Source organism: Brachypodium distachyon, chromosome 3 (assembly GCF_000005505.3).
Source record: "Brachypodium distachyon strain Bd21 chromosome 3, Brachypodium_distachyon_v3.0, whole genome shotgun sequence".
Taxonomy (NCBI): Eukaryota; Viridiplantae; Streptophyta; class Magnoliopsida; order Poales; family Poaceae; genus Brachypodium; species Brachypodium distachyon.
In genome coordinates, this window is record NC_016133.3 from 41013207 (window position 1) to 41039744 (window position 26538).

General features: G+C 47.3%; 3 protein-coding genes across 3 annotated transcripts; 1 reads left to right on the forward strand and 2 right to left on the reverse strand.

The window, feature by feature from the left end:
* Window positions 1-569: 569 nt before the first annotated feature.
* Window positions 570-4205, reverse strand: LOC100824108 (serine/arginine-rich splicing factor SC35). Its single transcript, XM_010236943.3, has 8 exons — window positions 3987-4205; window positions 3824-3902; window positions 3652-3731; window positions 3511-3577; window positions 2115-2186; window positions 1618-1827; window positions 1152-1527; window positions 570-1058 (listed from the first exon to the last, which is right to left on the reverse strand). The coding sequence occupies exons 1-8, from the start codon at window positions 4060-4062 to the stop codon at window positions 1053-1055; spliced, it is 966 nt and encodes a 321-aa protein (XP_010235245.1). The 5' UTR covers window positions 4063-4205; the 3' UTR covers window positions 570-1052.
* Window positions 4206-5705: 1500 nt separating this feature from the next.
* Window positions 5706-7087, reverse strand: LOC100843675 (transcription factor MYB93). The gene is made up of 2 exons (XM_003572269.3): window positions 6917-7087; window positions 5706-6804 (listed from the first exon to the last, which is right to left on the reverse strand). Exons 1-2 carry the CDS (start codon window positions 7053-7055, stop codon window positions 5984-5986), a joined length of 960 nt encoding a protein of 319 aa, XP_003572317.1. The 5' UTR covers window positions 7056-7087; the 3' UTR covers window positions 5706-5983.
* Window positions 7088-16095: 9008 nt separating this feature from the next.
* On the forward strand, window positions 16096-17617 carry LOC100824415 (nucleolin). The gene has a single exon (XM_003574626.4). It carries the CDS (start codon window positions 16792-16794, stop codon window positions 17311-17313), a length of 522 nt encoding a protein of 173 aa, XP_003574674.1. The 5' UTR covers window positions 16096-16791; the 3' UTR covers window positions 17314-17617.
* Window positions 17618-26538: the final 8921 nt, after the last annotated feature.

Here is a 26538-nt window from a genome sequence, read left to right on the forward strand (position 1 = left end):
AGAGTAGCGAGATACTCTTTCGAACTAAAATATAAAGCATATTTTGCTTTGAGAATCCATGTTAACGCACATGTCGCATGCCAGCTGCGGAACGAGTTCTCCAGCATGCCACTAATATATTGGCAAAGATTAAAAACGAGGGACTAAAATACAAACGAGTTCTCCCATGTTAATGACTGGGTAAACCCTGTAGAAAAACAGAAATGCCGAGCAGTCTACAATACAAATGTGCTACACGAGCTGAGTCGAGTTTTCGTGTGCTACACCCTCCCACCAAGTACACCACTACAAACACAACTACATATGCGCTACAATGTGAAGCAACATCGGAGCACTATTGCACAACTCACACAACTACAAATGTGCTACACTATCAAGAAAGCATCAGTTGACCACTATTGCACAACTCTCGCCACACAGGATGACAGGAATAATATCGCACCTACTAAACCTGCCTGGCAGAAACAAAACCACTATCGAGGAAACATTGCTCTGCTAGTATACTCTTGCCAATCATTAGACCTGTATGGTTTTTTCATGATTTGATTAGGACCTGTTGAACAAGGATGTAAGCATTAAAAGAAGGGAAAAGGATTGTGTCAAGCCATCATCCCTGGTCAGCAGTCATTGTCAACAGCATCAGTATCAATATCGACATCTGACTGCAATCTGCATCAGGAACATCACCAAAATTATCAGCAGCACCATCGCGAGCATCAACAATGATGACTTAACAGCTAGGACATCATCCACCATGACCGATCCTGTGCAATACCATTCTAGCAGTAAACTGCAACCCATCTCACGAACAGTAGCTAAAAAATGCACAAACGTTCTGACAAGGTTAATATGACAGTATCAAGAAGAAAAGCATGACAGGTCGAATACAACCAACAGTGTAATTGTGACAGTACTGGAAAACACATCTAGAAACCACAAAGAACTAGCAACCTTGAATAGGAGTTCAGTGCTACTCCCATCATGCTCAGCCAAATTTTGGTAGTCCCTTCAAAGACTGTTCTGGGGAGACAGGCATCACTGGACCAGTAGCTTTACTCCTGACAATAGATTGTTTGTTTGAAGAAGTTAGATGCTTGAACAATGGAAAGGAGAAACACCATATATAACCAGCAGTAGAACCTCAACCTTACCTTGCCATCACTGCCTGGGCTACGAGAGCTAGAACGCCTAGGTGATGGTGAAACACTGCGTGAAGGAGGTGAACCTTTTCCATTCGTCTGCTTTTTGGGACTTCCATCTAAGGGGCTCTTGGGTGGTGTTGGGCTCCTGCTGTGTGGTGTAGGGCTCCTCTTGCGTGGTGCTGGGCTCCTGCTGTGTGGTGCAGGGCTCCTCTTGCGGGGTGATGGGCTCCTGCTGTGTGGTGCAGGGCTCCTCTTGCGGGGTGATGGGTTCCTGCTGTGTGGTGCAGGGCTCTTGCGGGGTGATGGGCTCCTGCTGTGTGGTGCAGGGCTCCTGCGTGATGCTGGGCTCTTGCGAGGGCTGACACTGCGCCGAGCAGGTGAAGCACTGGCAGAAAAGAATAATTAGTATGAAACATAAACCATAAACCATGATTAGAAAATGCCAAAATGGAAATGTGAAAACGTGTATAAGCACCTATGGTATGAGCGGCTTCGACTCCTGCTCTTGCTCCTGCGCTTATCATCATCCCTTGCTCTACGACGGTTTTTATAGTCAGGACTTGAACTTCGGCTTGGGCTTCGACTGTGACGGCGATGTGCTCTCTCCTTGTCACGCCCATGCCTTTCTCTGCTCCTGCTTCGACTGCGCCTCTTATGATCTCTGTCTCTGCGGTCATCTTTGTGCCTGATTGGAGCAATAATACATTATGATTGCCTGGACTGCTAAGACTTACCATGACAAGAAACAGTCAGTGCTAGACTAGACTAGAAAAGAAGCTGGTCTGCAATCTGCAGTAGTGGTGCTTATGAAGACAAGCATTTTTTTTATGATCATAAATGTTCAGAATACATAACCAGGAACATGTCTAGGAGTGCATTCCATCATTAGAACAAGGTAGAAAATACTTAGAACATTGCATTTTTAAAATGTCTGTAAACTCCAACAGTAATGTATAAGGAACTAAGTTTTACCTTGGCCTAGGGCTACGGCTTCTTGACCTGTCGTGCAATTTCTCGACCTCCTCGATGACCCTTCCTTTACGGCTACAGAAATTAAAACATGGCAGAATTGAAGAAAACTATTGCAATCCAATTTACATTAGTTTGGCAAGACTAAAATGAAGAGTATTACAGCCTTACAAGCAGGACCCAGTGACAAAACAAAAGACAAGAATGATATCCTATAGCGTAATGAAGCTTAGTATATGAGACTGAATGCAAATAAGTGTCGGTAATGATATTTTTTTAACTGTTAAGTGCGGGGCTACAATCCATGGATGTTATACGAGCAGAATTTTAATGTTCTGCCAGGCAGATAGGTCTCGTCTAATCAGATGCACGTCACAACTAATGCTTTGACATTGGTTAATCAACTACTACCTCCTTTCCATTATATAAGGCGGGTGGCTTTTTTTGCTAATACCAAGACAGGTGAGAAGGGAGATGTGCATGGAATGAGGTGCCAGAGGGATCCACATGCAGTAAAAATTAAATGCCCACAGCTAGCAGCACGGTAGGCAACATCAATGCCATGGTTTTTGAGTCACCAAGTCGAGTCGAGTCGCCCCCCGACAGACTAGGAGACTGGTCTAATCGACCCAAGTCGAGCCTAGTAACAGGGTGATTTTACAGAGAGCATTAGAGGAAATGGGGAGCTGCAGTAGATGGAAAACTCAAGAGCACAGTTGCTGTGATGCTGGAGCTTGAAGGAGAGGTCAGGGCTTCAAGGGATCTTGGCTGAGCGATCCGGCCCATAAAGAGTCAGATCTCTGTGCTTACAGTGCTAGTCCCTGGATCGACTCACTAGAACACACAGTTTCAAGATGTAATATCATAGAACAAAGGTCTTAAAAGTACTTACAAACCAGCCTGTTTGTACAGAAATGGGCAGAGTTCTCCCTTTTTTAACCTTGCCTATTTGTACTTCTAGATGATGGCCCATGAAACTCTAAACATTCAGATTCACAATCTACAAATATACTCCATCTGTGTTAGTTAATGTACAGAAATGGGCAGCGTTCTCCCTTTTTTAACCTTGCCTATTTGTACTTCTAGATGATGGCCCATGAAACTCTAAACATTCAGATTCACAATCTACAAATATACTCCATCTGTTCAACTCGTCTTTTTACAACAGAAAATCAAAATAAAAATTGCTTCGGTAAGATAGTAGTTAAATAAAAATATGACAAACTTCAAGGCCAATACACGATAACACAGCAACCAATAAACATGCAATCATATCAAGATAAATTTTCGACATCCCAAACAAACGAGACATGCAACCTGATAGTTATGTTCACAATATAAGTACCTACCAATACACAAGTTATGAGGTATGCAAAATGCTCGCAAGAGTCCCACTCACATTGGCTCCGCATTAGGGCCATACTTGGCAAACTGCACCATGATGTTCCTGCCATCCACATTACGTCCTGCACAACAAAATCAGAACCGATCCGCCCCAAAAAAGGGCCCCATATTTGTAAGCAGATAAACGGATACCCACCATCAAGCCGATCTACAGCCTTCTGAGCCTCATCAGCGTATTTGTACCGCACAAACGCGAAACCCCTCGAGTCTCCAGTCCTTGAAATCAACCATAAAATTTCAGAACACGCCCATCGAATACTGAAACAAAAAATACAGAAACGCTCAGGGTCCCGCGGCTCCCTTCTCACCTCCGATCCCTCGGTATGAAGACGTCGACGACCTTGCCGTAGCGGTCGAAGAGCGGGTAGAGGTCGTCGGCCGTGGTTCCTGCGAAGGAAAGGGCGAGGATGCGATTAGAGAGAGCGAACGCCTCGCGGGACAGGGTTTAGGCTAGGGTTAGGGTTTCCTCACGGAAGCTAATGTTGAGGACGAGGAGCGAGAAGGTGTCGCGGATGTCCGGCGGGCCCGCCCTCCCGAAGTGCGACATCGCGCCGCCGCCTCCTCTGCCGACGACGGCGAGGCCTAGGGTTTAGGTCTCCGGCTCCCCGGGCGACGGGGACGGGAGCAGGTGGAGTGAGTCGGGGTGGGGAGAGAGAACTGCACGGGGGGCTCGGTGAGGAAAATCTTATCGACAGCCGGTTGTAATTTTTCTCCCTCTCATTTCTAGTTGCGGAATGGGCCTACGGAAGGCTCTCTGATAGACGATAATCCAATGCAACGGTTAGGTATCATTTGATGGGCCAATTTGGGCCGCCATGAAAAATTACGTAGTAATAAATGACAAAAAATCTACGGAGTATATTCAAATTTCAAAGTCTTCCTTTACAACTGCCTGAAATCGATGAAACCTGCATGAAAGCAGATGTCGCAAGAATAAAGCTTACGCACATGCCACGTGTCCTGGCTTCTGGTTCAACGATGTCAACACTGCCGACATGTGAGAATTCTCGACAATTACAGGCTGATTCTTTTAATTAGCTTTAGTGAGCAGTGGTACCTGCTCTCCAGGAAGAATATGCAAAAGGATAGCCACTTATTCTCATTATTGTTTTAAAAAGAATCCACACTTTTATGTTTTGACGTACAATCACGTTACACATATTGGAGTCTCGTTGTTAGGAGGTTTGGTCGCCAACAATCAAGCTAGGCCCAAGAGAGTAACCTCTCCTTTTGTCTCGTCAATGCTCACATCATTTAGCTGGGCACAAAGTAGATTGTCGACCATGCATGCAGTGCGCAGGAAATCACAAAGTATTTGGCATGTGCACGGGTGCACACAACAAAGATTTCAGAAAATTGTTTAATACTCCCGCGTTGCTAAATATAACAATAGAAGATGTTCTAACTTTATCTTATGTCACATTTCTTAAAGTTCGATCAAGTTTACAGGAAAAACATACTGATATCTAGAAATTCGAATTAGTGCCATTAAATCCAGAGTAAAATGCATAAGAGGTCATAATTCTTTCGTAAAAGTTTCAAGTTAGTCATAATTTTTTGAAACTGAATGTTAGTCTTATTTGTTTTCATAAGTGAGTTCATCTCAGGTCCTAAGGAGAGGATAGAAGAAGGGAAGGGGGGGGGGGGGGTTTGCAAGAAAAAATATCCACGCAGTCACCTGACATGTGGGCCCAAATAGCCACGTCGGCAGGAGGCATGCGCCGGAGCCACCTTAGGACCTGAGTTGAACCACTTTGAAACAAGTAGTACTAAAACGTGCAGTTTCAAAGAATTATGACTAGCTTGGGCTCTTTATGAAAGAATTAGAACCTCTTATGTATATCTTCGTAATATAATTATTTTGATATTATAAGTATCTGTCTATTTTCTACAAATTCGTCCAACTTAAATAAATTTTACTTAGGACAAAGGCAAAACATCTTATATTAAGAAACAAAGATGGTAGGTCTTTAACTTAGCTCAACCGTGAAATGTGAGCCTGCAAAAATCTGATACGGAAAGATGACAAATTGTTACTTGCAAAACAATAGATATAATTGAACAGTATTGCCTTGTAGGTTGCTTAACCAAATATGTCTTGTGTATGTCACGAAATTAAATATTTTTTATGAAGTTTTGGAGGTTTCCATGTTGTATCATGCATTGCATACACGTTTGTTTTTTCAAAACTTTGGATTGGCTCACTCAATATTATGTACATCCATCCACAACAGACTCACATAATCTGTTTTACATACATATATTATTATTCTCACAAAGAAAAAAAGAAGTCATACTCCTCTCTGGCTGGCTAGAGCTAGCTAGTCCTCCAAGACAACTGCATCCTTTGGTGACGACTTTATGCACATGCAGCATGTGCATACGTATCTGTACGAGATAGATAAGCGTATGTATACAAAGCACACACACATGCATGTGTAGCGTACAGTATGTTATGTTACACCAGGTCAGAGGAAATCAGTGACGACGAAGGGGTCGTCGTCGGGGAAGAAGAACTCCGGCCAAGTGAGCGGGCTGCTCCCACCGCCGGCGCCGTCACCGAAGCCGGACGATGCCGTCGCGCTGCACCGCCCGTCATCCACTGTGCCGTCAGAGAAATCCGCGAGCGGAGGCAGCGACGACAGCGAGCCGCCGCCGTGGCAGCTGTAGTTCATTTCCAATTCCAAGTCAGAGCTTAGCAGGAGGCCTTCTTGGTGGTCACGAGCAGCTTCCTCGCTGATAGTGACAGTAACCGGCGCCTCGGAAACCGCGGGCGCGCCACCGAGAGATATTGCCGCGACATCGACGACGGAGGACACGGGGGCGGCGCTGGAGGTCGTCGTTGAGGAGATGGACTGGAGGAGGCATTGGAGGTACTGGAGCTTGGCGGCCTGCTGCAGCACGGCCATGTCGGTGTTGGCGTTGCCGGTGCCCTGCATCTGCGCCGAAGCTGGGTCGAGCTGCTGTTGGTGCTGTTGGTGGAGGGCGGCGAGGGCGAGGAGCTGCGGGAGGGCGTCGAAGGCGAAGAAGTCGGTCCTGGGGCGGTGCGTCATGGGGTCGAAGCCGTTCCGGATGAGCCGCTTCTTCAGGTGGGTGTTCCAGTAGTTCTTGATCTCGTTGTCCGTCCGCCCCGGCAGCTGCGTCGCCATCGCCGACCACTTGTTGCCGAGGATGGAGTGGAGGTGCAGGATGGTGTTCTCCTCGTCCTGCGAGAACTTGCCCCTCTTGATGTCCGGCCGGAGGTAGTTTGTCCACCGCAGCCTGCAGCTCTTCCCACACCTGTTCAGCCCTGCCATTCCAATTTCAGAAGGGATCATTAACACGAGAACTTACCAATTTCTACAGACTACAGACACAGGCTGCCCATTTACGTATGATGATCTCTGTATATATATACGTACCGGCGAGCCTGGGGAGGTTCCTCCAGCTGCCATGGCCGTGGCCCTGGACGTACCGGAGCAGCTTCTCGTCCTCCTCCGGCGTCCAGGGCCCCTTCTTCAGCACGCCGCCCTCGTCGGCGCAGCAAGGAGACCTCCCCATTGTCAATGCCAACTCAACGGCGAGCTGATCGGCTGAGCCACCGGGAGGGCAGGTGCTGCTCGCTTTTATACCGGGTTGGACCCTCGGTGGTGCGTGTGATATCTTTGTCCCCCTAGTTGTGGGTTTTGTCTGGATATATGTGGATCCATCTGCCTTTTCTAGTGCTAATTTGGAGCCGGTTTCTGGTGCGGAAGGGGGGGCTACGTACGTGGCTTACTGGTCCGCGCACGCAAAGGGAATTGAATGAGAATTACAAGTGTTTAGTCAAAGGGCCGGCCGGAGGGATTGCATGCACGGTTCCTGTCCTGCCGGAAGGAATCGAGGAATAGTATTGTTTCTCTGTTTCTCTGCTTCATCTATCTGAGTCTGACTAAGACTCTGTTTTGCTATTGTGGTCTTTGTGCTTAACCAAAGGCTGCTATGCGATTAATGGTATATTATCCAAGTGTTGACCTCCCACACCTTTCATTTCACATGTGTTTTGAATTTCGTTTCGAACAGATTCTCGGTGCTCACCCAAATGGCCGAAATTTCAGGTATTTCGGAAATACACACTGCCTGCAGTTAAGTTTGCAACTTCTGACGAAGAATTGCAGGTAAACCGAGCACTCAGTGATCTAGAAGCAACCTCCCTAGCAAAGCTATAACGATGATGTAGTAAAACAGAGCGCAACGCATTGCTTATTTGCTTTGCAGCTGTCTGCCATATGTGCACGCATGCCAGAATTCAGAGGTGTTGACACATCATCTGGCCTTATTGCGTCCGTGCAATAGTAATGCCTGCATGGTTCTGGTTTGGTTAGGTGCATGCTGACAACAATTTTCCGAATCATTTATACACATGCATGCAGCACGTAACCAATATACAATGATTGGCTGAGTTCACGCTACATATACAGCTGCTTGTCGTGGAGCAGTTTGGCCAGCCTCTGCTTGGAGAGACATCCCACACACACATGCTTGGATTCAAGGTGAAGGAACTGATTAATTACTGAAACTCGTTACTGAACGGCTCTCTGGACTCTGAGGTACTCTGGTCAATCGCCTCCAGGAAAAACTTGAAGAGATCCAAAGTCAGCACCACATGCCTGGATTCATTTCAAGGTGAAAGAACTTTTTGCTTTGTGAGCGGCTACGTGCGTCACCGTGGATCGTTCCCATGCATGGTTAATTGGCGAAACATGCACGCAAGACATAAGATAGTCCCTTCAGATCACCTGTCCCACCGACCCTCCCCCTCCATAAAGGCCTAGGCTTTTCACTTGCATTTTCGCACCCAACAAGTCCTAGACTCCTACTACTACTAGTATATTGCTGGTTTAAAATTAAGGTGACCTTCTTTTTTACTTTCAATTGTCACATTGTCAGAGCTTTTACCGCATTAAAAAGGATTGCCATGTTTTACCCTTTAGTCGTGAAATTTGTGAAAGCTTTCACTCCATTTTATTAATTTTGCCGAAATGACAGGCTGGATTCACTTGCAAAAATCCAAATGCTTACAACAATGCTCGAAGTATACTGATCTACCAACGACACATGCATGAACAACGAGACCAAGCATATATGCAGGCTACAGTCTAGTAGTCTACGGACCTGATGTAAAACAGACATGTGAAAGTCAGACCTCAGCTCTCTGAATCTGTTTCCTGCATGCCCGGTCTCAAGATCAGTCGACCGGGCATTCTACACAGAGGTCGTTTTGTATTTACTTGACCCTAGCTATCAGAGCAAACAGCATTACTTTATGTCAAATGCGCTGATCGCTCGACAGGTTTCTGAGATCCAGCTCCCCCTTAATACAAAGTCTCCTAGGACTCGTGCAGACAGAAAGCCGATGATTATACGGTGCATTGCATCATTATGCTGCCTATGCTAGTTGCAGAGACCCCGTATACTCGGCAGTTTCATACAACTCTCGAGTCTTGATTCTCTGATCATAAACTGAAACAAAAACAAGAAGAAAGAATCCTTGGCCGCACTGCAAATCAGTTTGCCATGTGCTAGTTTATAGTAAACTTAGGTAATCAGTTCCTATCATGCATGGACACCTACGTGCTCCGGTCACGCTGGACACGGGTGCATCTTTGACCTGTAATTAATTTTACAAAGTGCACACAATCACCTGCTTAGTACTCCTCACTGGTGTCCCAGCGTCTGGAACTTGTGCAAATTTTGAATGATCCCGTGCCCACTACAGAAGGATGAGAGCAGCCGCAAGAATATTCTCTCTTTTTTTAACTTGAGTCCGAAAAACTCAATCCATTAATTAAGACAAAGATAATTGCTCAATTAATTAAACGAAAAATGGGGCAAAAACCGTATAATATTCTTTCCTTTTCATAAGGATTAACACGAAGGTACAAAGTGTACACGATAATTTCAGATTTTATTTTCAGCAGAAGAGCGATTGTTTTTAGGAATTATGAAATGCATAATCTGCACTAGTCCTGATCTTTAGTAGCAGGGCCCAGTCACGTTGTTTTCTGCTTTCTTGACTTTGTGCAGTTCTGGTTAGTTAGGAACTTAAGCAGACGACTTTATAAGGACCCCCATGCATATCAATTGCATATGTACTTTCTGAAATCAATAAATGTTTTCATTTTCGAAAAATGTACTTTCTGAAAAACAACTTTACATGAGAACTAATCAGTGCAATGTTTGGTCCAAGACAAGAAGACTACCCTGTAAAAAGGAAAGAATTATCTGAAAAATTGAACAAATACAAATGCCAAACATTTGCATGGTTTAGTGGTTTAGCACTAAATTAGCACATCACAAGATTAATGATTACTGGTCAATCTGAAACTACTAATCACAATCTTATGAGTTTCCATATGCATGTTTATATGGTGGTTGGCTGTGTGAGGCATCAATGCTGGATGTTCAAGCTTAACGCCTGAATTTTCTGAGATAAGGTAAACTTCAGCTTAGGTATAAAGGTGCTTTCCATGCAGTTAGTCCAAACTGCATTCTGATTAGTTAACAAAAAGGCTAATGCATGAAGCCAACTAAACCCACAACAACAACAATTGGACCTAGCAAGGGACAGGAAGGCATGATCAACAACTAAACAAGTCAATGCAGGTATTTCCCTTTTGCATGGCCTGTCCTAAATCAGAGGTATGACTGACCTATTAACCAGTGCATGCTAGACATGCAGCTACTACTGGCTCGTGACATCTCTGTCAGCTGGTTGTCTCCATGGTGAAGTTTCCTTGTCTGATGGGCTAACCATCAAAAGAAATCTTTAGGAAGCAGTGACCACTAACTGCCCCAAGAGTCTTATGTCACTGATTTTACTTTTATATGTGGTGAAGGCCTGATGGGGCACTGTAGCAATTGATTGAGCTCACCTCAGCTGCTTGTTGCCTTGCAGGTTTGGGTTTCTGACCATGCCATTGCAAGTTTGCAACTGCTAGAATGGATTACGCGCTTGTGCTTGCCCTGCAGGACATAAGTCAACAATGTTCAGTGAGAAACTATCTGACGGTCCGAAATCGAAGTGATCTAGTTAAACAGATATCTAATGGGGCAGACAGTGACAAAGAGTCTGTGCCTTTTATTTCCTTCCGTCCATCTATATGTAGCGCTACTGTTAATCAAACAGTTTGCCCTCCAGATCATGCAAGATAGAACGAATTAAGAGGAACGGTTGACTTGATATGTGCCAAGCACGGGTATTGTGGATTTTGTGAAGGAAAATAGTTGCAGTGAAGTTTTTCTTTCGATGTTGTTTGGAGAGAGATTTGTAACATTTCCTTTGTTGGGCATCTTCTTTTCTTATCCTATTATGTGGTGATTAGGATGGAACATTCAGAAGAACCAGGCCGGTGGTTGACTTCAGGTAAGGTGGTGCTACCCACACATCTTGTTTGCTCTGATTGCATTCTTCTGTGACACTGACAATGGAAAGGAACTAATAGTCCCGTTTGTGCGGATGTGATATTTATCGTAACCATAGGTCCAGTACCTTGTACAGCATACTTATCTGAATCGACCCTTCCTCAGGAGAATGCATGTATGTGTAGCATGCCATGTCAACAGAGGCAATGCTCTGGATTCTGAATTTCTGATACAACACATTTTACTATGTTTGAACTTGACGACATTCATTGTACTCCCTTCAATCCATAAAAAGTGCCGTCTAGTTAGTACAAAATGGGCGACATTTTTTATGAATCAAAGGAAGTACATAGTTTCGTTTTTTTACAATTCATCGTATGATGTGTTATTATTGATCAGAGGCAAAATACCTGTTCTGAATTCAATCAAGCTGTTCGCGGTTATTAAGGTGGGGATTTCATCCCGGTGATCCCTCTCTCAAAAAAAAAAGAAAAAAGAGAATCTGTAGTCTGCAGTTATTCATGTGAGGATTTCATATGGCACCACATATACTAACCTCCTCGGTGATACAATCTGGTGCCCTGGCGACTTGGCTTTTTTTTCTGAGAAAACACAAAGTTTGCGTCTCGATACATTGATAGAAAAAATATATTTACAAGGACAAGACAACCCAACTCAACCGACCACTCAAGACAAGGTCACGACCAACGGCCGCAAGACAAACATCACAACCGGCACAACCAAACAAACCCAAGCCTAGATGCCTAATACACATTGTACAGGATCCAAAGGTGCCGCGGCCCGCCGGCCTCGCGGAACTGAAAGACAAGCCCATGAGGAGTCTCATCGACCGCAGAAGTCCCAAGCCGCCGATCGCCGTTCCTGTCCCGAACAATGCGCCACCACGCCTCACCGCTCCCCTTGCCGGTCGCCACGGTGTCCATAAGCGTCAGTCGATACCCATCGAGTGCACCTGTGTGACCAAGATGCCGCAGCATAGGATCCTCTGCAACCACTACCCATGCCTTCCAAGGTAGCACACTAGCATGACGTCAGGGTGCCCAAGGCTTGTGCTAAAGTCAAGGCATATGCCGCCGGTACACGCTCTAGCCAAGAGGTTAGCCTCCAAGAACAACGCCTCCAACAAGGAAACGACATCAACAATGCCGTCGTCGTCTGATCCAGCAAGCCAAATCTAAGTTTTCACCCGGAGAATTAGACCACGAGGCATGGAGATGGATCGAGTCTCCTCGACGACGCCACCATGGAGGAAACGACACCCGAGAGCGTCACCGTCGTCAGCACCGACAGAGGTCAGGCAAGGTTTTCACCCGGAGACCACGATCAACACTCACGTAACCGCAGCAACCGCGAAGGTACATCAACCAAGTCCTAGCACCACCGATAACCACACTAGTTCGACACCTGGATGGCCCACCACCCCATCATCAGAGGCCACCGTACGTCCGCGCATCAAGGCGCACCTACCAGCCACAATACCAACCGAGAAGGTGTTGGCAGTGGCCCAAACGGCCTGTGCACCTGCAAACCCAAACCTGCAGCAAGGACGCCCATATCTACGCTTAGCCGCCTTGCACACGACAGCACCCACGAGGTGCCGCCGGATGGGAGCGAAAGCATGCGCCGCAAACCTGCTACGCGACGCCGACGACCACATCAGGCCAAACACCAACGCCTGCCTCCCTCCAGGCGCCGGTCACCCGCGTGTGGCTAACCAAGCCGCCAGCACGCACCAAGCACGCACCTTGAGCCACCTCCCAAGCCATCCAAAACTCCAGCCACCCAACTCGCCGGCATCAACCACCGCGCGCCACACCTACGGGAGCACCAGCAGCCCCGGCAGCCCGTAGGGCGAACGAGCGCGGCCTGCACCCAGCAACCGGCAAGGCAGCAGCTGCAGCGGCGGCGGCAACATCGCAGCAGCAACAGCCAACGTGATGGGCGCGCTGTCCATCCGACAATGCAGCACCGTGCCGCTGACCTGGAGCCGCGCGAGGCCCGTCGGGGCAATGAAGACTTGCCGCCGCCAAAAAACCACCGTGGCGCCCCGCCGCGAACCACCGAGTGAGTGCGCCGCCTCAGATCTGGTCACCGTCGCCGCACGCGAGCCACCGCACACCTGCGCCGTGGCAGATCAGGCTGCTGCCACCGGAATCGTGCCGCCGCCCGCGAGCCTGAGGGAGGAGAGAAGAGGACGGGGGATGGGAGGAGAGAAGGGACGGCTGGAAGGCCCTGCCGCCGCCGCGGGCCGGCTGGTGGCCGCCGGCGCAGCGGCAGGGGGAGAGGCATGGAGGAGAGGGGCTGGAAAGTGGCGGTGGGGGTGTCGCCTCGGGAGTCGCAGGAGCAGCTGGCGGGGCGCTAGGGTTTCTTTCTTTTCTTTTTCAAAAAAAATTTCCTTGGCGATTTGGCCTTGCCTCATGCACTATGCACTAGATCTGGTTTGGTGGTCGTTTGTTCACTTTACCGAGACAATTGTTACCATTTTACTCCACGTGGTATTCTTACCCGTTCTACCTGCACCCTAAAAGTTTAAGTACTGAAGTTGGGGGCCGGGAGCATAATCTGAAATCGAGCTAGGGCTAAAAACACACCTTTTCTAAATTAATTAAAAAGAAAAAAAAAGACTCCAAGTCTCCGGCCCGCTGCTATGCTCGTCCATGCCACGACACGTCGGTTTGGGTATCGGCCCGTGCAGCCCAACGACCCAAGCTCACACTAAAACGCGGCTACGAAAGAGAAATAAAACAGCAGCTACGATTTGACTAACAAGAAGCTATCCTAAACCATAGCGGTCTCGTATTATGCACAAGAAAACAAGTTTTTATTAACCGATACCTCAATAAAAAAAAGTTTTTATTTCCCGAGCTAATCACAAGTTTGATTGGTAAATTCGGTTTTGCCAGTAGGCGTTTTCTTTTCAGTATTTGAGTGGACATTGCTCGTACCAGTGTTCATACTATTGGCCAGGCCAAATATCGTTATGCGGTGTGCATCATAACCGGAAGGACTAGTGTTAGTTCTGCTACATGTCAGCCGGCTCTCTGCTTGTATTTAACTCCCTTGCAGATAAACGGTCAGGTGCACGTACCGGAGCCAGTCAGCCAGAGCCCTCAGCTGCAGCGGCACAGCTCCCGCTGATAAGCGCACAACGTGCTGCGGCGACACACAGCCCCGCATGTGGCCGCAGCACCGGCGGCCCGACACCTCGGCTCGACGCACGGAAGCCCCCCACATGACATATCCACTCATCCATCAAAAAACAAAAGAAGTAAACCGCGCACGCAAACAACATTCCAGGATCCATCACAAGCAAAACACGAAACTTTTGTTTCCTAATGTTTTAATGGTTCAAGGGTAAAGTGAAAGGTCTACCCAGTTTTACGTGTTGTATTGTTACATTTGTCCAATTTCAAAGTTCAGAGCTGTAACGTGCACATAGAGCTGCAACTTTGTGACCTCAGTTCAACCAAATAAATTAAAGTTTTAAAATGACAGTACTTTTTAAAGAATTAGCTCATTTGTTTGAAATAAGTAGAGTCAAAGGGTGTTCTGAGGGCACACTGTTCCGAAACTGAACCCCGTCGCCTCAGCAACTCCACAACTCATCTCAGCGGTTCTCTTAGCCCACCGACATTTGGTGCCGAGATGCAGTAGTTACTGACCATGAGCAATCATCAAAGAAACAGGCCACCAAATCACACGACCAAATCACGCATGACACTATGCAAAACCAAGTGCAACTATTCCTAAAAAAAAAACCCAAGTGCAACTGTACAAGGAGTTTTCATTAATTTTATCTGGACTCTTGGAGTTGGAGGAGCAAAGATTGCGTAGGGCAGCAGAGAAGTGTAAAGAGAGAGGCGCACGCACGACGGCCGGGCCATGTCACCTACCCCAGGACGCGCCGGCACATCCCACTGGTCTCCTCCTCTGCCCCCAAATTTACTCCTCCTCTGTTCACCTTGGCCATGTGCGTCCCGCTGCCTGCCTCCTGCGCCCGAGCGACGGAGCGCACAGCAACGGCCATCGCCGTAGGCCACACGGACGGGCGACCTTGCACGTGCCGTCCGACGGACGGACGGATAAGACGGATGGATGCGACGCCCCTGCTCTGCTCTGCTCTGCTTGCCTGCCGTCATCCCTTACAGAGCAAGTTGCAGCAGTATCGGCGAACAATTTTCCGCTCCTAGCGACGCGATGCGCCGTAGCTGGAGCTGGACATGGAGTCATGGAGCAAGCAAGGGTCACTTCTTGGACGAACGGATAGCGCCACGCATAGACAGACGGATGGATTCCAAGTCAGGTCTTTCACTTTTTTCAGCGTCCCGTCGATGGGCTGGCTCCTGGCCGGCCGGCTTGCCTGGTTGAATACGCGGGCTCTGCACTGCTTACAATGGCAAGTCAGCTCGTAGATGGATGGGGATGGACTGATGGATTAATTAGGGCTGTCGAATGTCAATCAATCAGTTCTTGTTTTTGCTCTTCTAGGAAAGGGCATTGCACTGTATATATAGGGTGGGCAATTTTGCTTGTCTGATCGGTCCCAGGTTAGGGGAAATTTATTAGCAGCTCACTGTGTTCAGTACAAGCTGTCAATCGTTTCTGGTCGGATTCTTCTCCTTCCGGTGCCCATTTTGCCATCAAAAGGATACAGGAACAAGAGCACTGCGTGATTGAACCATCAAAATGTGATTTAAAGATTAAAATGACGATTCTCAAAAACGAACATTACAATGTGAGTAAACCAAATGGCAGTGTGGCATAATGCTGGGGAAGAGGAGCAGAAGAATGCAGCAGCATACTCCATTCGTACTCTTTACTTCTGCATACAAACAACTCCTTCTGCCACGCTCCAAGCTGACCGAATGCATGAAATCTTTTTTTTTTCTTTCCTTCTGAAAGTTACAAAAAGTACCACTGAAGAGCATGCACATACAGATACAGGAACGGCGTTAAGCAAGTCAGGTGGGGTGGCCAACCAGAGTATGAGCTCACTCGTCAGTCCAACAAACAAAGCCATGGACATGGATGGACTAGCCACTGCATGTCCTGCACCTGCAAGCCCTGTGCTAGCTGTGGCTGCCTCAACGAGAGCAGATGGGCAATGCCAGGCCCCCCACCCCCCACCACCCCCCCTGATCAGCCAAGGCCACATGGGCAACGCAGATGGAAACCAAAGCCCTGTGACAATGCGTTGCAGAGAGGAGGAGGAAAGGAAACGAAACAAGCCTCTCTCCCCTGGCTTGGTGACAAGACAGAGAACAAAATAGTTGGGAAAGTTATGGGGGGACAGTTGGAGGGATAGGCTGTCTTTCCCATTTAAGGACACTGCCACCCTTTTTCAGCCACTCTCCTTCCTCCTCTCCATCTCCCCAGACACCATTGCAAACGCAGAAGAAAAAGAAAATCTTGGCGTTTCTCTAGTAATAATCCTGCCTATCTCCTCCCCTGCATTCTCCTGTGCTGTGAAGGGAGGAGGAGACGGCTGCTGGCTGTCAGGGGCTTCTTCAATGTCTTCCTCCTCCTCCTCTTCCTCAGGTTGTGTGTATTCAAAGGAGCACAAACCAGAGAACAACAGCTAGCTAGCATTGCAATGGCTTCTTCAATGTTGCATTGACGAGTGCTCCACAAGCAGCATAAATAGAGAGAGGAAGGCCTAGCCAGCAAAGTGTTCTTTAGTAGTTAGTCATTCATTTATCTCCCAACATATCTCTCAGAGAGTTCCTCCCTGTCCAGCTCCTTTCCTTGAAACCCCTCCTGCTTCTGCTACTCCTACTACCTATCCCCTTTGCTAGCTTCGTCCTTGTTCCAACCTCCATTACATTCCTTCCTACTACTCATTAGGAGATATTCTTCTTCTTCCCGGCCGGCAATGGAATCCTCCCATATCACTGGGGACGACGGCGAAGGCTGCAACAGCAGCGAGTCCGGGTGGACAATGTACCTGTCCTCCCCCATGCAAGGCGACGACGACGACGGCAATGGCGGCGGCAAGGGGAGTGGCAGCGACGGGAGCAATGTCGACGATGGCTACGGCTACACTTACATCGTCCATGGCAGGAAAGGAGGCAAGGAGTACCAAGACGACGGCGACGACAACGACTCCCTTGCCTCTGACGCTTCCACTGGGCCAGCCAAGGTCAAGTCGCCGCCCTGCTTGCCCAACGCCAACGGCAAAGAAGACCATCCAAGCCCAAGGCGCGCCACCGATGAGGATCGGAAGGAAGAGGACGACGACGAAGAAGAAGATGATGGCAGGCGCAGCAGGTTCTCGACAAGCTCTCGCAAGAAAGCCGGCAAGGTGGAGAAAGGCGGCGGCGGCGACGCGAAGTCATCATCCAAGCGAGGACATGGCAAGAGAGGAAGCTCCTCAAGAACAAGCTTCTTCTGGTAAATCATCATTCAAAATGCATCAGAATTACTCTGTAGTCTGTACTAGGCAAATAGTAGCAATATGCATGGGTCGATCTTTTTCTGGTTCTTGTTCAGATTTGGAATGTTAGGAGCATTGGAGAAGAGGGAAGGGGAGGCTTTTTTTGGGTCCTGGGTTTTGCCTTCCGTAGTGTTCTCCCATGGTTGACCACCACGCCCCCAAGTAGTAGGGTTAACTGTTGCTGCCATGCATGTAAATCTACTGTAACCTTCGGTTATTATTCCATGCCCTGCTTTTAATGTTGCTCGCAGAGTTGAGCTTGCAATCTCCTATGTTCCTAGCTAGATACAGTAGTAATGAGCACTGCTCTAACGATCAGAAGCTACACTCTGACCATATAGATTTGCAGACAACATATTGAAGCATCAAGATAACAGTAAAGAGAAGAAGAAACTAAGACAATTTGGTTGCCTTCTGTTTCACCCTTGTCTAGAGCCTAGAATGTCAGCAGAATGCATATTTTATTTTAAATTAATTGTTAATAAAAGAAGGAACATGGAGCCCACATGCAATCTTTCTGCCAAAATCACCATGGCATTTCAGGAAATCAACTCACTCCCTTGCCTTTTTGTCCAATGATTCATCACCACCTAAACACAACCCAATGATTGAGGAACAGGAACATGCATGTATCCCAGAGAAATATTTGAAAATGCCGCAAGCTAGTAATCTGTGAAGCTTTTTTTCCTCTTTCTCGCCAACTCATATTCCTCAGCATCGCGTTTAGCAGATTCTGAGAGCAGGTCACCTTACTTGGCTTGAACTAATTAATTTTGTTGGATGCCCATCATGTGGCAAGTATATAACAATCACACCCGGAAGAATTATGTGGCCTAACCAAACTCCGGAGGAGGGGAATATTTGTCTAACCATGCCACTCATGCAGCATTAAGGCAGCAATTGCTGCACATGTTCTAGACAGGGTGGAAACAATGATTTGTCCATTAGACAGACAGGGATTATTAATAGCCATAAACAAACCAACAATGATGGCCGTGTGTATCCACTGATGTAAAGGCCGAGGATTTTTTTCGCCTTTTTGAAAGAAAATAAAAACAACAATGATGTAAGCTGGTTTATGTACACTAAAAATCAACTACATACATCTCCTCCTTGTTTTTCTCTATCCACACCATACAAAAAAAATATAAATAATGTTTTCTGTATTTTCAGAAGGAATATATGGAAAGAGCAACATGATTACAGCTAATGCACCGCTTTTGCACCAAACCTAATGTGGCCATGAGCTGCTATACTTTATACGATATAATTAAACAATGTACGCTAACATCTTCTAATATGTGGTGGCAACAACATGCAGCAATTAAGCCTCACCCCCCCTCAAATGATTTGGCATTAGATATCCTCATCTTCATAACAGAAACGTATGATTAGCGTTGTAGGTATGCACGGCACAATAAAGCATATCAGAGAGGTAGTACAGGTGAGTCCAGCTATCACCTGCTAGTAAGGATGTTGCATGGTTCCTTCGAGTCCACAGCAACAAAGGTCTAAAAGCAGCTCTGGTATCGGTTTCAGATCATCAACCTTTGCTTGGGAATAATGCAGGCAAACACGTCTCCATCCATGCCGATGAACAGGACAGCGGTCTCTCTTTCCTGTAAGAGATCGAAGCAATCTACTATGAGAAACATGTAACCGGAGCTTGGAATAGTAACTGGAATATGTTAATTTGGGCAATGTAAAGAAAAATATCACTGTTCACACTTGAGACAAAAAGAAGTCCTCAAACAAAAAGATCTATGTATTCTGGGGAGAGGTACAGAGTACTCCCTCCGTTTCAAAATACAACCACTACTACAAAACGGTCTATATCTCACGGCACATCAGTAACGGGTCCGGCGCGACCGTTACTGATGAATAACACCAGTGTCGGTCGCGGCCGCGACCGTTACTGAAGAACAGAGCGGGATCTGCCCGTTCCCGCCCAGGCCGCGACCGTTACTGATGAACAGAGCGGGATCTGCTCGTCCCCGCCCAGCCATACATCAGTGGAGGCGACCGCCACTGATGTACCATCATTCCTCGCGAGATACATCAGTGGCGGTCAATTAAGAGACGACCGTTACTGATGAACCACAGTCACTCTGAGAGCGACCGTTACTGATGTGTGGTACATCAGTAACGGGCCGGTTAAATCGACCGTTACTGATGTACCCCCTATTATCAGTAACGGTCGCCCAAGTCCTGACCGCTACTAATGATCGTCGCGGTTTAAGTACGCGGGGCAGAGCCGCAACTAGTCGCGCTGCGCGTCGTAACGGACCAGCTGTGGCCCCTTCTTCTCCGAAGAAGATTACATGCCCGCTTGGATTAGATTGCGTGAAACATCATTCATGTCCAAACGACTGCATGGTATACATTGGAGAGTACAAGAACCATGAGAGCTGCCACATATGCGGTGCATCGAGATACAAGAACAAAAACGCCAGAGCTGACGAAGACGATGGGGAAGAAGTGATGAAGGTAGGCCGGCAAAGACTGCCTGGTATTTTACGACAGGTGGCCGAGTTGAGCATTGGATGCAGAACATTAAGGACGCGAGGTATCTCATCCATCACGATCCGGCGCAAGCAGCATTCGATCCTAACGGTCACTACCGTTTGGAGAAAGCTGGGGTCCTAAGACACCCTGCCGATAGGACTCAGTGGAGGAACTTCGACACGGCATTTTCAGATTTTGGGGTAGAGCCCAGAAATCTGAGTCTCCGTCTCAGCACTGACGGGATAAATCCTTTCGGAAACATGAACAACAAGTACAGCACATGGCCAGTGATCTTTTTTGTCTACAACCTTCCTCCATGGTTAATCATGAAGAGAAAGTACATCCACATGTGCATGCTCATACAGGGTCCAAAGCAGCCGGGAGCTGACCTAAATGTGTATCTGCAGCTACTGAAGGATGAGCTGAAGCAGCTTTGGAACCCTGGCAGAGTGGTTTGGGACACAAACAGGAGGGAGTACTTCACGATGAGAGCAGCGCTTCTGACCTGCGTGCATGACTACCCCGCGAATGGAAATACTTCATGCCAGGTGACACATGGCTACAAGGCCTGTACAAAGTGCGGGGAAAACACGACATCAGAGAAGTTGCCCGCTTCATCCAAAATTGTTTACATGGGCCACCGAAAGTGGTTGGATGCTAAAGACCCTTGGAGGGATGACAAGGAAAGATCAATGGGAAGACGGAGCACGGTATAGCGCCGAAGGAGAAGTTTGGTATGCAAATCCTTGAAATTGTGAACGATCTTGAAGTTGTCCCCGGAAAGATTGCCGCGAAGAAATATAAGGAACCTGAAGGCATCGTGTGGAAAAGGAGGTCCGTATTCTGGGACCTGGAGTACTGGGCACATTTAGAATGTCACCACAGCATAGATGTCATGCACGTGGAGAAAAATGTATGCGACAGCGTGCTGGGGTTGCTGATGAACATTCCAGAGAAGACGAAAGATGGACCCAATGCACGGAAGGACCTGGAACTCATGTCTATCAGAAAAGAGTTGTGGGGCAAAGATCAAGTGTCGGCAGCCGACAAGAATGGTTTCGTGACGGTGACCACGCGGTGTCGTCTTGCATGTTACAACCTGTACTAAGACGAGTTGCATAGGATGTGTCAGTGTCTGTAGGGCATTAAAGTCCCATCGAACTACTCGTCGAGCATCAAGTATCTAGTTGACATGAAAAGTCACAAGCTATCTGGCATGAAGTCTCACGACAACCATGTCATACTCACTCAGTTACTTCCAGTCGCAATCAGAGGTATCATGGAGCCGCACGTAAGGGAGACAATCATGAAGCTTTCTAACTTCTTTGGCAGCATCTCGCAGAAGTCAAACACCGTTAAACGATGCCAGATACTGCGGGATAGTATGATACGGATTCTGTGCGAACTCGAGATGTTCTTCCCTCCATCATGTTCCGTGTAAGATGGACCAAAGGTGACAAAGAAGAAAGTCATAGGTTCACAACGATGGTGCTACCTCCTAAGATCCCTCGTGAACAAGTTGACGTGAGAAAAATCCCGGCAAGAGAGGAACCATGGGTCTTTGCTAAACAATGCAAGCATGTATTCTACATAGACGACCCGGCAAATAAAGGCCGCGTCGTAGTAAGAAGAGGGAAAAGAAGCATTGTTGGAGTGGATGGAGTTACTTCACAAGAAGAGTACGAAGGTTTTCATGATCCGACGACCGTCGCAGATGACGAAGAAGCGGAACGCACGATATTAACGAGGAAAAGGAGAGGAAAAATAAGAAGTGATGGGAGCGAGAGCGAGAAAATACCACAAAACCCTACCTCAGAAGCACTACTGCGAGGAGTCAAGTTATGACTTACCGAAGGAAGGAGAAGGCCTAGTAGTCACATTGTAATGTACTTGTACTGAATTATGTGTAATCGATGTACTTTTGTGTATGCATGTGATGAATTATTTGAATTTAATTTAGCACAAATACTAGACAAATGCATGAATTTATTCATCAAACTTTAAATACATGAATTCCATGATGTAGTGTACAAATACTAGACAAGACATGATGTGGTGTACAAATATTAGACAAATGCATGAATTTATTCGTCAAACTTGAACTACTAGTAAGTATAATCATCAGTAACGGTCAGCCTGTTATTCGCCTGTTACTGATGAGTGCCTATACTCATCAGTAACGGTCCCGCTGCTATGCCACCGTTACTGATGAGTGGTTGGGCATTGCTCATAGGAGCTTATCAGTGGCGGTCGCATTCTAGCACGCCCGTTACTGATGATTGAAGGCACATCAGTAACGGTCGGCTCCCTTACCCGCCCGTTACTGATGTATGTAGGGTATATAAGAGAACACGCCAAAACGGTCAGGTCTCATTCTCGCCTGCGCGTCCTCCGCTAACCCGAGAGACCAGCAGTGGGCGCCTCCCTAACCCTAGCGAAGCTCTGCCGGATTTTCGCGCCGTCGACCTCGTGCGCTGCCCCGAGCCCGCCGCCGACCTCCTCGTCCTCGCCTCCGCGTTGTCTTCCTCCTCCGCCCCGAGCCCGCGCCTCCCCGTCCTCGACCAGGGCCCGCCGTCGACGGCCTTGTTGTCCTCGCCCGCGTCCTCCCCGTCCTCGCCTCCGCGCCGTCTTCCTCCTCCGCCCCGAGCCCGCGCCGTCGTCTCCCTCCTCCGGTCGCCATCCCCGAGCCCGTGCCGTCGTCCCCGAGCCCGCCACGCCGCATCGTCTTCCTCTTCCCTGCCGTCGACCCCGCGCCACCGAGCCGTTTTCCTCAACCCACAGGTGCGTGCTCCCTCTGCCTCCCTCTCACTGTTGTTAGGGTTAGGGTTAGTGTTAGAGTACTTTAGGGTTAGGGTTCACTGTTAGGGTTAGGGTTAGTGTTAGAGCATAATCTACAGTTGAAAATTTCAAGGTTAGGGTTCACTGTTAGGGTTAGGGTTAGTGTTAGTGCTAAGCATGCAGCTCCTACAGCATATGCAATTTGCTCTTGACAAATACAGTAAAGGACAAAGCTCCTCATAAATCAGCTATTCTTGTATATGCTACTGTTTTCCTTGGCTTCTTAGGTGTTTTATATGATATATACATGCTGTTAATATGATATACATGCTATATATGATTTTAGGTTATTTACATGCTATATATATGATGTTTTATATGCTATATACATGCTGTTTATATGCTATTTTAGGTGTTTTAAATGCTATACTTGCCGTTTATATGCTATTTTAGCTGTTTCGTATGCTATTGATCGGGTACTCGTGGGAATTGAGTAATGAATTATGGGCCCGACCATCGTGTCGGGTCATTGAAGAAGGGACCGGCCATCGTGCCGAGGGGGTACATATGCGGGTGGTTTTTTTATGCAGGTTTCGAGCTCCTAGTAGACAAAATTTGCTAGTTTTATAGCAAGGTCATGCCAAAATTTTCAGCCGATATATATTTGATGCTTTTGATGGCATAGGTACGAAATGGGCAAGAGTAGCCAGAAATTAGTTCTTGAGGACGTAGCTCCTGAGGAGGTGTATCGTGTCGATGAAGAGTCTTTATCGGGAGAGCAAATTGCCAGCTCTGGCGAAGGCAGCTCTCGTTTACAAGAGCAAGACAACGAGCGACGGGTGGAAGAGAGTAACCTGCAGCCAACTGCTTCTACGGCTAAGAAGCCAAGGAAGAAGACGCCGAGGGGGAGCCACAACTTGAAGGAGTTTCGCAACATTGTCACCCGTCACTCTGACAGAGGCCGTCCGGAGTCGCGTGAGAGGGCACAGAAGGCTTTCGCAACCACCTGTGGAGCCGTTGCACGTAAATATTGCAAGATCACCGACGAGTGGAATGACATCTCCGAAGTCGTTAGAAACACGTGCATGGCGGACGTTCAAAGGAGGTTCCAAGTCACTGAGTGGAATCACAAGTGAGTGTGATGGTGGACTCCGTCGTCGAGGAGCATTGTGATTATGCTATCCCGCTACCTCCGGAGAAAGGCATGGATATCCTAGGCGGTTGTCCAAACTACCGCATAATGTGGCTTAGGAGCTTGGTATCTCTCTACAACCAGCGCCGGCCCTTTATGACTCCATCTCCGTCCACCCACAAAGGTACTTCGCAATCGCCGCTCGGCCTTTCCCCTAGGATACTGCCTCCTGTCGATGCCGGAGAAGATGAAGAGCGGGAAATGTCGATGCCTCCACAGCTTAAAGATAGCCAGACCATAGGGTCGGCACGGGCTGGAAGCGTCCCTCCTACCTTCTCTCTCTTAGGTGCCGCTGAGTCCATGGGTGGCCGCAAAATTGATGACAAGTACAAGGCAGAGGAGCAAAAGGATTGGGACAATAAGAGGAGGCATAAAAAGAGGGGGCGTGGCGGCAAGACCATCAAGGACTCCTCGAATGTCAAGCAAGATGAGATGCACTATGTGCCTGACATAACTGGAGTGTGGGAAGACAATAGGCCTGACATTCTCATGAAAAACCCCCGTCAAGGCCAGAGATTCGAAGACGGATCCTATTTCGTGGCTAGGGAGTTTGACCGGGTGCTTATTTACTATCCTGGAAGACCGATGCTCACTGAAGCTTCCCTATGTGCCGTGTCTAGAGAGATGCAAGGGAGCTTCATCAGTTCTACATGCAAGCATCAGCTGGTTCTCAACAGCATGCCCAACAAATCAATGTTTGAATCCCACGAGACTATGGCTTCTTTGACCAAGAAACTGTGAGCATTCAGGAACGTCCTATCACCTTTGGTGTGGAGTTCAACGAACTGTTCCACCTCTTCAACCGCCAAAAGCTTGATATCAACCTCTTAAAGCTGTGGTCTGCCTACCAAATAAGGGAAATGCGACGAATGGAGGTCAAAAAAGTAGCCATTCTAGACCCCGCGGTGTTCAACTACGGTGACATCGGTCTTGAGCCAGAAAAGGATCCCTCGAGAACCTTGGCGTCTAAATACTTGGTGGCATATCTGGAGAAATACGCGGACCACGACTTTATCCTCTTCTTCCTTAATTTGGAGTAAGTTGAATTTTTTATATGGAACCGTTTGTTTTTTCTAATTCAGTCTTTCTTATACACCCTTAGTTACTAAAGTTTGTTTCTTTTGAAAACAGAGACCATTGGGTGACACTACTCATTTGTTTGCCTTGGTCCGCGGTGTACTATTTCGATTCACTACTTTCGAAGAAGGGTGTTCGAGGTCGCTACTCGAAACCCATCAAATCACTCATACTCATTAACACTGGCTGGAAAGTTGCGAGCAAGGGAAAACTAGCTGGTAAAGGCTATAAAGACGAGCCTCACCACAACCATAGGTTCCTTTGCCAGCAACAGCCGGCCGGCAGTGTGTATTGTGGCTACTGCTGCTGTCACATCCTTATGGAGAATGCCAGCATGTTCAAACCTGAGTGGAAGGGGTCAATCGTGGCTGTGGAAGAGTATTGGCGGCCCCGAATGACAATGGCACACCGACCTAAATGGGTCGTGTATAACATTCAAAGGGAGTTCGCCCATCTCATCAACAATGAGGTCATCAAGCTTAGTGGGGACTTCTACGAACGCGTGGAACAAGTGGTTACTAGGGTTCACCCACAACAATAGCTTCAAACTTGATTTTGCTACGAAATTTTGACACTTGTAATCAATGTCGTGAAGTGAGATACATTTGTATTCTTTATATGCTTTAAATGATGCGGCTTTATATACATTTGTATGCTGTAAATGATGTGGCTTTGTATTTTTCTGTGCTGTGATGTGCTGTGCTGTGCTGTGTATTCCAAATATATATTTTTCCGTGTATTTTTTGTGGTTTTAATTAGTATTTTTAATTACTGAAAATGTATCAGTGTCGGTCGCTCGCCCGACACTGATGTGGCAAAGCGACCGTTACTAATGTACCAATCATCAGTGGCGGGCGGCGCGCGGAAACGTGACTGTCACTGATGATGGGTATAATTAGTAACGGTCGGTCCGCCCTACACCTCATTTTATGTTCCTATGTTTTCACAATACACCTCAGTAACGGTCTGTCCGTCCTCCAGAAAATTCCACAATACACCTCATTTTTCTCTCGGTACCAGCATCCGGCCAATAACTAATCACATCCATTTAATTTTAATCTAATATGAGTGGTTAGGCACTAGAAACGAGAGATGCATTGGTCAAGTGCACAAATCTATAAGAGGTGTATTTTGGAATGGAGGGAGTATTGCAGAGTGCACTAGAGGGCCGGTAAAAGAGAAATATTCAGTATCTTGAACAAGGAGTCAGGAACTACCTGAAGATTCTCCAAGAGGGGCAAACGGCCTAAAACAAAAGCTGCAAAATTCATTTTATGTTCCTATGTTTTCCTAAATCATCCATATTTACTTCATGGAGTTAGCAAACATTGTGTAGCTTACAGCTTAGGCCGATAAACAGATCAAATCAAATCGGGGTCATGGTCGATGTTGAGTAGTGGATTTCAGTCCGGCTAAAAGATACCCCCAAATGAGTTGTTTTCGTAGTTTCCCGGACGGATAGATTCACCGGTTATGGTGTGTTCAGATGTCCTCTGGCTTCCAGTTTCCCAAAACTCCACCTTGGAGCAGCACCAACACTCTAACTCCAAGAAACTAGATCCGGGAAGCCAACCCAATTTGCTATACAAAATTCGGAACACCTCTTTTGAAGATTCTTGAAGTAGCAAAACACA

Coding starts and splice junctions, on each gene's coding strand:
- LOC100824108 (XM_010236943.3), bottom strand. CDS start 4,062: ATGTCGCACTTCGGGAGGGCGGGCCCGCCGGACATCCGCGACACCTTC. Junction 1,828..2,114: donor AGCCGTAGCCCTAGGCCAAG/GTAAAACTTAGT, acceptor TGCTCCAATCAG/GCACAAAGATGACCGCAGAG. Junction 1,528..1,617: donor CGAAGCCGCTCATACCATAG/GTGCTTATACAC, acceptor CTTTTCTGCCAG/TGCTTCACCTGCTCGGCGCA.
- LOC100843675 (XM_003572269.3), bottom strand. CDS start 7,055: ATGGGGAGGTCTCCTTGCTGCGCCGACGAGGGCGGCGTGCTGAAGAAG. Junction 6,805..6,916: donor GAACCTCCCCAGGCTCGCCG/GTACGTATATAT, acceptor TTGGAATGGCAG/GGCTGAACAGGTGTGGGAAG.
- LOC100824415 (XM_003574626.4), top strand. CDS start 16,792: ATGGAATCCTCCCATATCACTGGGGACGACGGCGAAGGCTGCAACAGC.